At 46.7% G+C, this 11,785-nt stretch overlaps 1 protein-coding gene across 1 annotated transcript; it reads left to right on the top strand.

Annotated features, from left to right (window-relative positions):
• Positions 1-10,150: 10,150 nt before the first annotated feature.
• gadd45gip1 (growth arrest and DNA-damage-inducible, gamma interacting protein 1) lies at positions 10,151-11,690 on the top strand. The gene is made up of 2 exons (XM_076164520.1): positions 10,151-10,567; positions 11,137-11,690. Exons 1-2 carry the CDS (start codon positions 10,167-10,169, stop codon positions 11,423-11,425), a joined length of 690 nt encoding a protein of 229 aa, XP_076020635.1. The 5' UTR covers positions 10,151-10,166; the 3' UTR covers positions 11,426-11,690.
• Positions 11,691-11,785: the final 95 nt, after the last annotated feature.

Below are 11,785 nucleotides of genomic sequence, written 5' to 3'. Positions count from 1 at the left end.
AAAAGGGAAAAAAAGGAACCATGGCATTTTTTTGGCAGACCGCTCTGCCCGTCTTGCCCAGAATGAGGAGGTTACCATGGCATCAGCGGGCACCTCATAAAGCAGACCATTGTTGCCGCCTGTGTGTATGTGTGTGTGTGTGTGTGTGTGTGTGTGTCTGTGTGTGTGTGTCTGTGTGTGTGTGTGTGTGTGTGTGTGTGTGTGTCTGTGTGTGTGTGTCTGTGTGCCACATTGAGTTGCATGGCAACAACCTCTGGGCACCACCGCCATGAGCAAGAAAGTCAAATCTTGCATGAGGCCTTGCCAGCCTGTAATGCAACTATAAACATGAACTTTCATCTCACTTTTCAGGCTGTTTTCATTTTGAGTTTTACCGATTTAATCTCCCGTCTGCGCGCGCACACACTCACACACACACACACACACACACACACACACAGATGATTCCACAACACTATAGTAATGTTGTCAAATGTTAGCAAATTAAGAATAATCTGGAGTGTTTCCCCCCGTTTTTTTTTCTTCAGTACTGTGACGTGCACACATTTTCATTAAAGGTAGAAACACACACTGCGTGGTGAAAGCACGGCGGCCATAATTAGAAAATGAGCCCACAATCTAAAATAACCTGAGGGGAAAACAGGAACGTTTTATTTTCTTGTCTTTTCTACTCAAATCCATTAGCTGAGAAAGAGTATAATACAGGTTTGTTTGTAATTGTTTCGGTTCCAAATAGCCCCAAACACTAAGTTACTATGTGTGAAAACCTGGAAACAATTTGCGGTTCCCTTGGAAAAAAAAGAAAGAAAAAAAAGAAAAAGGAGTGAGAGGAGGGAAGGAAAGAAGCTATTTTCAGTTTATAAAGGTTTGGTGGGAGCTGAAACGACTGGGCGACAACAACCTTTGACAGGTGTACGATCCGGCTCACTGCAAGCTCCGCGCCGGGACAGGAAGGCCCTGATACGAGCGGGGAGCGGAGGGGAAGCGACACGGGCCCGGCTCGGGATGTGGGTCCTCTGGCGCCCTCTGCTGGTTAATATGGAGAACTACAGGCAAGAACTAGAACAAGCGAAGGGGAGAGAATTCATGGTTAAATTACTTTCATTTATTTTTGAACAAATGTTAATCTTTAGTTTTTATCAACACGGTTTAAAAAATGTATTTAATTAAAATGTTAAAATAAAATAAAAAAAGATTTAAATCTGTGTCCTTGTTTTATTTCAAAACAATCCACATGAACTGGATTACAAGTAGAAAAAAGCTAAAACAGACATTTTGCAGTTTCAATTCTCTACAAATTTATAATCAAACCATAAAGAAATAAATAGAAACAGCGACAGACTAAGCTGTGTACTATATCTTTGACACTAATGTCAAATACACACGATTCGTAGTAAACGGGTTGAAAAAAATAAACGTCTGCCCTAATATGGCCCTGTGAGGAAGAGGAACCTACGAGGGTTCACATCTTCTACATGCAGCCACCTGGAACAGACCCACACACTTGCCAAATGCATGCCATGTTTAGCCCGGGCAAGTCAGGCTGCTCAGGCGCGCGTGCGTGTGTGTGTGTGTGTGTGTGTGTGTTGTCATGTCTGATGCGTTTTGGTTCTGCGCTGTTGTGCAGCATGTGGCCCACAGATTAACACTTCAAATAAGACTCTCTCCTGTTCTGAATGCCCCCTCTGTTTGCTTACAAGGCCCGGGTGAGAGTGTGTGGAGGGATTTGAGAGGGTTTTGTATCTCCTCCCGTTCAGCGGGGGCATCCTATTATGCCTGAGAGGCTAAAGGAGGGCTTGGTTACAAAGGGTTAAAACCTGTGAGTGTCCTTTTTTGGCATAAACTGCAGAATTGGCTTTTTTTTTTTAAAGACATGTGGAAAACGGCTCCAAACAGATTTTAGTGCGAGACAGGTGCCAGCATTGCCATCTGCTTTCAGTTTTACCTCCCTCTCTCTCTCTCCCTCTCTCTCATCCCCCCTCCCCTCCATCCCAGTTTACTCTCTAATCCCAATTCATCCATCTCTCTCCTCTTCCTCTTCAACCAATCAGATCGCTCTCACACACTCCCCATCATGGCTCCTCTGCCCTGCTGGCTCTCTTTAGGTCCATGGAACAAATGAAAATGAGAAACTCAAATGGGGACGTTTCTCCAAAATACAAAGTAGTAAATATGTCAACGCTAACGTTCACCACATAAGATTGAGCGGTAATGTCTAAATTGCGTAATATCCTTGGATCGCATTTGAGTTTTGCGGTATTAAACTAACATTGTCACCTCGGCCGTTGTCCTCGGTGAACCTTCGTCCCCTGACCCCTGTTTCACTCTCCAGATCCTGGGACATCAAATTTATGTGCCGTGATGCGTTTACTGCTCCTCTGTGAGGCGTTTTGTAATCACGTTTAGTTAAAATCTCATGCATGTATTCATAAAGGACAGAGTGAATCCACTTACGCAGCAGGCCAGCGAGCGAGCGGGCGGGCGGGCGAGCGAGCGAGCAGCGTGCTGGAGCCGTCGTCACTTCTTGTTTAAAATATCAACTCTGACGTCCAACTGGAAGACGTATGAGCGGTGATATGGAAGTGAAAACACACTGCTGGCTCGTCTGTTTGCGTCGTGCCCCCCCGGCCCGGACTCGTTTAACGTGTGGCGCCTCTCGGGTTCGGAACCTGCGCTAGCGCTTGAACCTGGTGCTTTTCCTTTCTGGAGCGAGGCCTCGCTGTTAACGAGCCCATTAGGACAGAGGTGAGCCAGCCACGTCTAAACGGGGAACGAAAGAAAGAAAGAAAGAAAGAAAGAAAAAAAGAAAGAAGGAAAGAAAGAAAGCAAACAAGCCAGGTGACAAATTGCAAATGACGGAACTTCGAGTGGTCTGGGACGGGAACACACACACACACAAACACACACACACACACAGACACACACACACACACACACACACACACTCTCACTCTCTCTCCCAGGCTACAGGAGAAAGCCAGTGACCGTGGACGTTGTAAAGAGTTGAGACTGGAGGTTTTTTGTTTTTTGAGACTCTTACACCATGCAGGTGCTCTTTTCAAAGGCAGACCCCCTCCCCCCCACTCTCTCTCCCCCTCCTCCCCCCCTCCCCTCCCCAGACAGTTCTTGGCTGATGGTGAATGTTGCTCTCCCAGCGTGTTTGTTTGGGTTCTTTTTTTTTTGTTGTTGTTGCTCCTTCCCTCTTTTCTTCGGTTATTTATGGGCACATTTTGTTTCAGAAAATGCTTTTGAAACACATCTGAGTCTTTTTCTTCTTCCCAATGACAAACAAAGCAAAGCCATAACAGGTACGACATATTTGCCTGTGGTGCTACCAAACGCATCGCTCGACCTTTTGGCAATTCCCTTCTCCTCCTCCTCTCCGTCCTTTGAAGGTTTGAGTGAGTGACGATCTCCATTAGACGCTGCTTTTCAGCTCTGCGCCCGCATTTAAATCCAGCTCGTGGATTTTGGCCCGGGCCGTATACGAGTGGGTCACGTGAATCCGTCAGTGTGTCAGAGGAGAGCGCGGTGGTGCCAGGCAGCCGGGCAGCGTCGGTGCCACTCTGTGTGGTCAGGGCACAGTGTGTACTCCCAGCTGCTGCTTCAAACTCACCACCAACTGGACGCGAGCATCCCCCTGCTCATTCACCACGGCAGATGGTAGGGAGCTCGCCATTGGTGTGTGTGTGTGTGTGTGTGTGTGTGTGTGTGTGTGTTTGCCTTTGAGAGGCAGCTGTGGGAGATGAAGCTCTCGCCCGCTCCTCTGCGTCCAGCTTCAGAGATTAACAAAGAGAGATGGAAAATTGAAAATCAAACTCTGGAATATGAAGGTTTTGGGTGAATCTCGGTGCCGCTCTGTGCCGCTCTGTGCCAAGGCCGCGCGTCAAATCTCCCAATATCATCCAGAGTCGGAGTAATCCTTCAGATTATATCCCTGCCTAGTGGACAATGAGCATATTGTTGTTGGTGTTGTTGTAGTAATCCAGCTCTGTGCCATATGAAACAGACACACATGAATAATGCACCGTCCAGCCCAAGCACAGCGATCCATCTGCCATCAGCTCTCTGCATGCTTAACCATCTTCATCCGTCTATCTGCGATACGTGACTGCAGGCGGGGTGTTTTGATCCGTAAATATGATTTATTTGTTTATCATTCATTGGGATTGTGCTCTCTGAAATGCCAAATGACGTAATTACTAATTTGTTCCAAAAACCGTAACATGACACGAGCGATAGAACCTCCTGAGGTGTGTGTGTCATTCTGGCCCAAACACACATTTACAGGCGGAGATTAAAAATGAGGATGGGGTGAAAGCATCTGTTTTTCAGTGGAAGGAGAAGAAGAGCGGAGGAGCCAAGGCTCATAAAGAGATGACAGACTCAGGCCAAATCGTCAGTCGGTTGGTAGATGAGATGTCATGCAAGCCAAACGCGCTAGACAGACAGGCGGCGTTGCCTGAGGAGGAACTGGGCTATTTAAATGCGTGCGTGTGTGTGTGTGTGTGCAGCCCAGCTGATTCACCGCTGCACCATCCACTCTAATAGGTTTTGTTCTGGTGAATCACTCCAGGTTTCCTTAATGGAAAAGCCAAACACACTGCTGTAACATTGGGTGACAAGGGCACCTTGGGTTTGCAGATGTTCGCACAGATGACAGATGGCGACGGCGCAGCTAAGGGAGAGAAGGGAACGATGTCTGCGCCAGGCTGGTGCCCGATCTCCCCCCTCCCCCCCACCCCCACACTTCATCCCCCCTCTGTACCGCAGTCCCCCAACCCCAAAATCTAAAAAATGAGGGGTGTGTTTGTGTGTGTGTTGGTACCTGTGTGTGTATACGTCTGTGAGAGGGATCATGCAGTGACTCAGCAGTGTGGGATCATCGAACTGCAGCAGGATGAGGCGTCCATATATGGGTCATGGCGAGTCCAGGTCCAGGGTCTGATCGGGGAGCCACAGCTTGGACACACCTGACAGAGAGAGGACACAAAAAACAACTCACAGGATTCATTGTCCTCAGAGCTTTATGGGAGTCACTGGGGTAAAGGTCTCTCTCTCTCTCTCTCTCTCTCCCCCCTCTCGATTTCTCCCTCCCTCCCTCTCTCTCTCTATCTCTTTATTGAACCTCTCACTTTACAAACCAGATAAGATCTCCCTGAGCATAAAACAGATCTTGATGTAACACCGACCACACACACACACACACACACACACACAGATGACACCCGTGGAGCCCCCAGGACAGCCCGTTGAAGAAGAGGATGACGGTGAACAGGTAGAGCTCATAATTACACCCATTCATCTTCGCCAGACCCTGGCGCTGTGTTATGAAGGTGCAACTGAGCGCCGGGGCCCGGTTTTGATGAATCTCCTCTTAAATTAGCCGTCGCTGGTGGATCCCGGCCCTCCGTCACTCCGTCTGCTCCCATTCATCATCTTATTAGGACCCTGTGCTGCAGCTCGCAGGCTTAAGAGCTCCCGGTGAGATAAGAGAGGCTGAGAGCTGCGGCACCGCTAAACTCTCGGGGCCGTTATCGTCGTTGTTTACAAATCTGTCATATCAGGAACATCATTTTTCCCCCCTTAACCACAATCTGTTCCAATTCCCATGGCCGTCTGATCATTTGTAGGGGAAAATCAGTCGGAGGCAGAGTGGCACCGATGTTTACTACCATGGGACTGCGGCTCCATTATAGAGGTGAACACGTGCCAAATCCTTATGTAAACCCACTGTGTGTGTACGTTTGCATGGATGTGTGTGTTTCTCCTCCTCAGGTGTTTACACGAGCGTGAGATATAAAGATTTGTGAAGCACGTTAATTTGGTTAAAGTGTTACAGCCGCTATCTGGCAACAGTTAGGAAACGCAGTCGGTGGGAGTCCAGGGAGTCCCAGCGTGCCGTTTTTACTGCACTCTTCACTGCAAAGTGAGCAGAAATAAAGGCTCCCTGGAGGCTCTGCTCCTCCTCCTCCTCCTCCTCTTCATCCTCCTCATCCTCCGCTCCCCTCCTCTCTCCATCACCCCTCTGCCCAGGTGGAGGAATCTTTCAGAAAGTCGCAGCCAATCCCGGCCTTATATTTCTTACACACACACACACACACACACAATCCAGTGGTGAACGCAGCAGGGCACGTACCCCCCCCCCCCCCCCCCCCCCCTCTCCTCAGCAAAACCTCCCGCCGTGCTCCGAACGCATCACTAACCGGACCTCCATGTGGTACATCCATTACCGTAAAATACTCCACTGCTCCCCGCTGAAAGCTCAGCCGCCTCTGCTCGCTCACACACATCCACCCTCCCTGAACCCCCCCCACCACCACCACCGCCTTTCATAAGAGCGCTTACGTTGGCAGTTCTGAATTGGGTTTAGTCCAACTTTAACATTACTGAGGGGGGGCTGTTGGGTTGCAGAGCGGCAAGAGTGAGCAAAGCCACAACTTCTGCTCCAGAGTCTCTGCTGTTAGGATGAAAAAACAAAACAAGAAAGTCGTCAGTGATGCCATTAGAAAGCTAAAGATCTTATGAGTTTAAGGAGGCATCTTAAGTTCTTCATGGGCAATTTATATCCCTGTCAGCAAGAACAACATTAGTTACCTTGGATTATTAATTTGTGTGCGATGTTCCTGTGGAAAGCAGTCATTTATCACACACTCTGTGGGAATTCATCTTGCCAAGGAGGATTATCTCTGCTTTCCCCACCGACTCTGCAGCGGAGCCACGGCACGCTGTCATTTCCAGGAAACGAAGATATTTTTGGGGTTGGGCTCTTTTTTCTTTGGATTTTGTCCTTATCCCTTCGTCTGGGGAAATGCTGACAAATCTGATTTCTGGTGCCAAATTCTCAGTAAATCCATTTCATTGTTTAAAGCAGCGACTCATTCAGGCTCCATTTATTATGATTTCTTCATTGTGTCAACAAATAGTAATACTTGGCTTGGCAAATGGCTTCGCATCAAAAACAAACCAAAACTTGTCGGCGAGTGAGAGAGCGAGCGAGGGGGAATGGTTGTATTATTACGAGGAGCAAGCGCAGAAAAACACACACAAACACGTAGAAAACCACGCTATGAGAAGGAAACACACACACACTGCGACACCGGGTCAGGGTTTGACTGAAGACTGTGAGACTGCAGCAAGCACGTCCTGCGGTTTACACATGAATATTGCATGTGTTTATCACAATGTGGAGCTGTTGTTAAATTTGAATTGGATGCCCCACATGGACGGCGGTTGATGTCTCACTCACTGAGGCTGATTTGTTGCCTATGTGGGCTTTGCAGGCTCTGCTTACTGCGGGGAAATTCTTTAACTGCAACTTCTCATCACATGCAACTTCTAGAGGTCAGAATTCCGGTGGTAGCGTCCTTAAAGAGGCGAGCATGTACCACTTAACTTTTCCCAATAATCAAGCACCCTTCCCTCTCACTCAGAAATAGATCTGTCATTTTGCCACCGTCCCCTTATCGTCTAAATGCTAATAAGCCTATTTGCCTGTGACTGACGTTGATGTGATCCCTAAAGCCTCAGTCTTGGCACCGGATCTCTCCTAAGCCAAATTAAGCCTCTGTCATGCCCACCCCCACCTCCAGCCCAGCGCTAGTCCCCGCCATGGGAACCCTACATCTTTAATGACGATGAAAAGCTTTGCATGCTCCCACAACACAAAAGTGATGACATCTGTCTCTGTAAGTGCTGCTCTCCGGAGCGGGCCCATTTATTCTATCTCTGCTTCTTCAAAAGAAATCAAATATAAAAGTTGGAGGGAGGGTGGAGGCCGCTAAAAGAGGAAGGAGGAGGAGGTGGGGCGTGCGGGTGGGTTTAAAACAAAGACCCCTTATTTCAAAATGGGTTCTCTGGTTAAGTCCTGAGCCCAGTGGACCCTGCATGCTCAAAGAGTGTTAAGAGAGGCTCGGCTGCCCTCCTCAGTCTGGCTACACTCCACCTGCTCTCACAACCGCTTACAAGTCAAACACACACACACACACACACACACACACACACACACACACACACACACACACACACACACACACACACACACACACACACACACACAAACACACACACACTCCTTCTCAAACTTTGTAGTGGGTCATTGATGATTGACCTATTGACCTTTGATGCAAAGTCCTTCAATTTCCCAGTAAAAAGTAATTTCTTTTTAAATCCTATGAAATGTATTATGACAATCCTTATATGTGATATTATTGTTAATTATTGAACTTAATAGTGTGTTAGAATAGCTGTAATAAATGTTGGAGCTGTCATGATCCTGTGTTTTGGTTTGGTCCAGCGTTTGGGTCGTCCTCCTCTTTGCACTCTGTTCTCTTACTCTGAGCTATAGATCATTACAGGAGCAATAACTGACACCGTGACTGATGCATGAGCTGTGTGGTACAATAATATTTCCATAAAATCATACGCAGGGCAGTGAACAGACATTTTGAGGGGGCAGTGGCTGAACCCTATGTAAGGGAGACACGCTCCATTGCCATAAAACACATGAAACTCTGTAAGCGTACTCTCTCTCTCTCACACACACACACAGACACAGAGACACACACACACACACACACACACACACACACACACACACACACACACACACTCCAACACTAACAACAGCGATCTACTAGGCTTTAAAGTGGCTCAGTGTTGGTTATGTGTTAATGCCTAATACTTGCGGACGATCAGGGTTCAGCTGGAGGTGCATAAGGGACGACAGCACATGAGACAAATCAGGACTCCCCTGAAAGAGATCTACTGTATGTCAGCAAGGTGAGGATTTATATTCTAAAGGGTATTGTATTTTCACATGACACTTTTGTCCAAATGTAAACCAATATGAGTCAACGAGTCTTACATTCAGCCTCCATCCTGCAGATCGTGCTTTGGAGGAACGTCGCCTGGACTGTCGGCTCTGGGAGAAGTGGACACACACATCAACTTGCATTTTTACCTGCACAACAGAAAAAGGTTTCAGTTATTTAGTTGGTTGTTTAGATGTTTAGGTGTTAGAGAATTTCAGTTCAATTCCTTCAAAACAAGAGTGTTCAGTTTTCTGGCAATTTTCTATATGCATGCAATTTACAGATCAACAATGAACCTGAACACACTGATGGGTCAAACAATCCAGATGATGTGATCCTGTACATTGACATAGAGGAGAGAGATGGCAGCATTGCGCCTGGCATCACAGTAGTTGGAGAGTGACAGAAGGATTGAGCTCAGATTCCTGTTCTGCTTTAATGAGGCTGCAATCATTCCAGCCCAGCAGAGAACATCTTTGGTTTGAGATTCTGCTGTCCCTTTCTACTATAATATCCATGGAATTAGCGATCACTTATCTGTCCGTTCCGGCTCATATTGGCCTGGAGAGAAATCAGCAGGCAGATTTCTGGAAAGTCCCACTCGTTTTTCCAGTCTGTCGAGCAGAATCCCTTTGGTGGACTGAGATCCAACAGCACTAAGACTGAAGCTCCAGCTCCATCACTGCTCGGGGGGAATGTCTTTTACTTCAACAAGAGCCGCCTCTGTGCTGGGATGAGGTCATGGTCCAGGCTGAAAAATATTGTAATAGTGTTAAAACAGTGTTGACCATCAAAGAAGCTTGCTTAGAAGATCAATATCCTTCAGGGTTTCATAATCTATGGGTTGAAATTGTCCCCCCACCATAGCAACACTGTCAGAATCAATGAACAGACTACATGAACTAAATGAAAAGCTATTTAGCAAATAAAAAATAGCAAATCTCGCAGTTTCTCAGTGGTCTGTAAATAGTTACTAATGCTGCTTGACAGAATTTTAATTAACACAATTCAAAGAAGCACTGAAATAAAGGCACCTCTACCTCCTTTCTTAAGTACCTCAGGCTCTGAAACAATTAGTTTGTTTATAAGCAGCTTCAATAAGAACTGCTGCATTGTTTAGATGGAAGCAAGTTTCAGTTAAAAGCAGGTCATCAAGGAAGACATTCATTTACTTCACTTGGCTATCAAAGACCTCACATTCCGTAAGGATACGCTTAGAAAACAAAAAAAATGTATCTACTGCTATCTTTAGTTAGCCGTGTGTGTTTCTTACAGGAACAGGAGAAGAGAGCGGTAATCAGGCACTGTAGTAGCCACCTAATAACTCCACGCAGGGTCCTCTTGTACACAAAGATGGCGGCGTCCATGTTATGCAGGAGGGCAGCAGTATTGTGTCAAACTTTAAATGGGATTTCACCACCAAAATCTCTCCTTTATGCGAATTCCAAATGCGGGCTTGTGTTCCAGGCAGCTACGTACAATCCCAAACCGCTCAAGCTGAACATCCACCGGCCGTACATCCCGGACAAGGACGACGAGAAAACACCTGAGTGGCAGAAAACGGCGAAGTATGACGCCAAGCTGTACGGGCGCTACGGCTCCGTGTCGGGGCTCGACCCGGCTTCTCTCTGGCCGAGCCCGGCGCGGCTGGATGCGATCATCGCGGAGGAGAACGAGTGGCATCCTCCGTTAGAGGTTATGCTGAAGAATATAGCCGAGAAGGAGGCCGAGGAGACGGCAAAAAGGCTTGCGAAGTAAGGGATGCTAAGCTAACTAAGCATGCGCCCAATATCGGACAGCCTCTCTGATTTGTTTATATTCTGTCTTAGTTTGTCACTTATATTAACAGTAGTGTCATCATATTAACTGTAAAGAGACAAATACTCGTTATACTGTATATATTAAGTTTATACAATCTGGTTGAGACGTTTTATTTACACCTGATTACACCTCACCTCGTCAAACAGCTGTAACCTCTAACATGGCACTTAAAGCCGTTATTGTGGGACCAGTTACATCAGTTAACTTAAAAGATTTCACTGAGAGTGTGGAAGTAGATGTTTGAAATAGATAATAATGTGCTGCCAGCAAATGAAACACTTTTCACCTTTTGGATGCTATTTGTTTATGACACAACATAAATGTTACTAATATCAAGGTCCTAGATTAGATCACTGCATGTATAAAATGCAACTGTGCACAATTTCCACATCAACAGCAGGTGGCGTCACACACAGCCTGCTCCCTGCACTCTGCTCTGTTTACTACACATGTTGACATGCCCTGATCTCTAATCCCAATCTCTCCCCCATCTCCTTTGCAGAGAGAAGCTGATAGCAGCCAACATGGCCAAAATGCCCAAGATGATTGAGGACTGGCGCAGAGAAAAGCGTGAGGCCAAACAGAAGCAGAAAGAGCAGAAGGCCCAGCGCTCTCTGCTGCTGGTCAAGGCCAGAGAGCGTTTCGGCTACGCAGTCGACCCCCGCAGCCACAAGTTCTTGGAAATGGTGGCTGAAATTGAAAAGGAAGAGAAGAAGCAGAAGAAATTGATGAAACGCAGACTGAAAGAAGAGAAAGCAGCAGCAGCAGCTCCTCCTGTTGCCTCCTCGTAGTCTTTGAGGGACTCGTTTTGGACACATTTCTCCTGTGGGCCGGGGTCAGACACTGTACATACGCTCAATCATTCACTCTCCATTTGGATGCCAGAAGGCAGATGTCAATGGGAAAGTTACAGCAAGTTTCCTGAGCTATTTATTTCCTGTATTGCGTGACCCATGTTTGCCTATTTCTCATCATATTGTATAAATTTTCATGAGCTTTTCACCTGAACCGCCCGTAGACTGAAAAACATATTAAAGTAAAAGAGACTTACAGAATGATGCAATGGACTTTCATGTGAAGAATTTATTTAAAACTTATTTACAGTCAAGACATTAGAGAAGGTGCCCGTACCAATCTAGATATCTCTAAAA

Source organism: Genypterus blacodes, unplaced genomic scaffold, assembly GCF_046128005.1.
Source record: "Genypterus blacodes isolate CSIRO-AG114 ecotype Tasmania unplaced genomic scaffold, CSIRO-AGI_Gbla_v1 ptg000137l_1, whole genome shotgun sequence".
Lineage (NCBI taxonomy): Eukaryota > Metazoa > Chordata > Actinopteri > Ophidiiformes > Ophidiidae > Genypterus > Genypterus blacodes.
Note: the sequence above shows the minus strand (reverse complement) of the source record. Positions and strands in the feature narration are given on the sequence as shown.

Bases quoted from the DNA above. Each gene is read 5' to 3' on its own strand.
- gadd45gip1 (XM_076164520.1), top strand. From the start codon at position 10,167: ATGGCGGCGTCCATGTTATGCAGGAGGGCAGCAGTATTGTGTCAAACT. The intron at 10,568-11,136 runs GTAAGGGATGCT...TCTCCTTTGCAG, and splicing joins ACGGCAAAAAGGCTTGCGAA to AGAGAAGCTGATAGCAGCCA.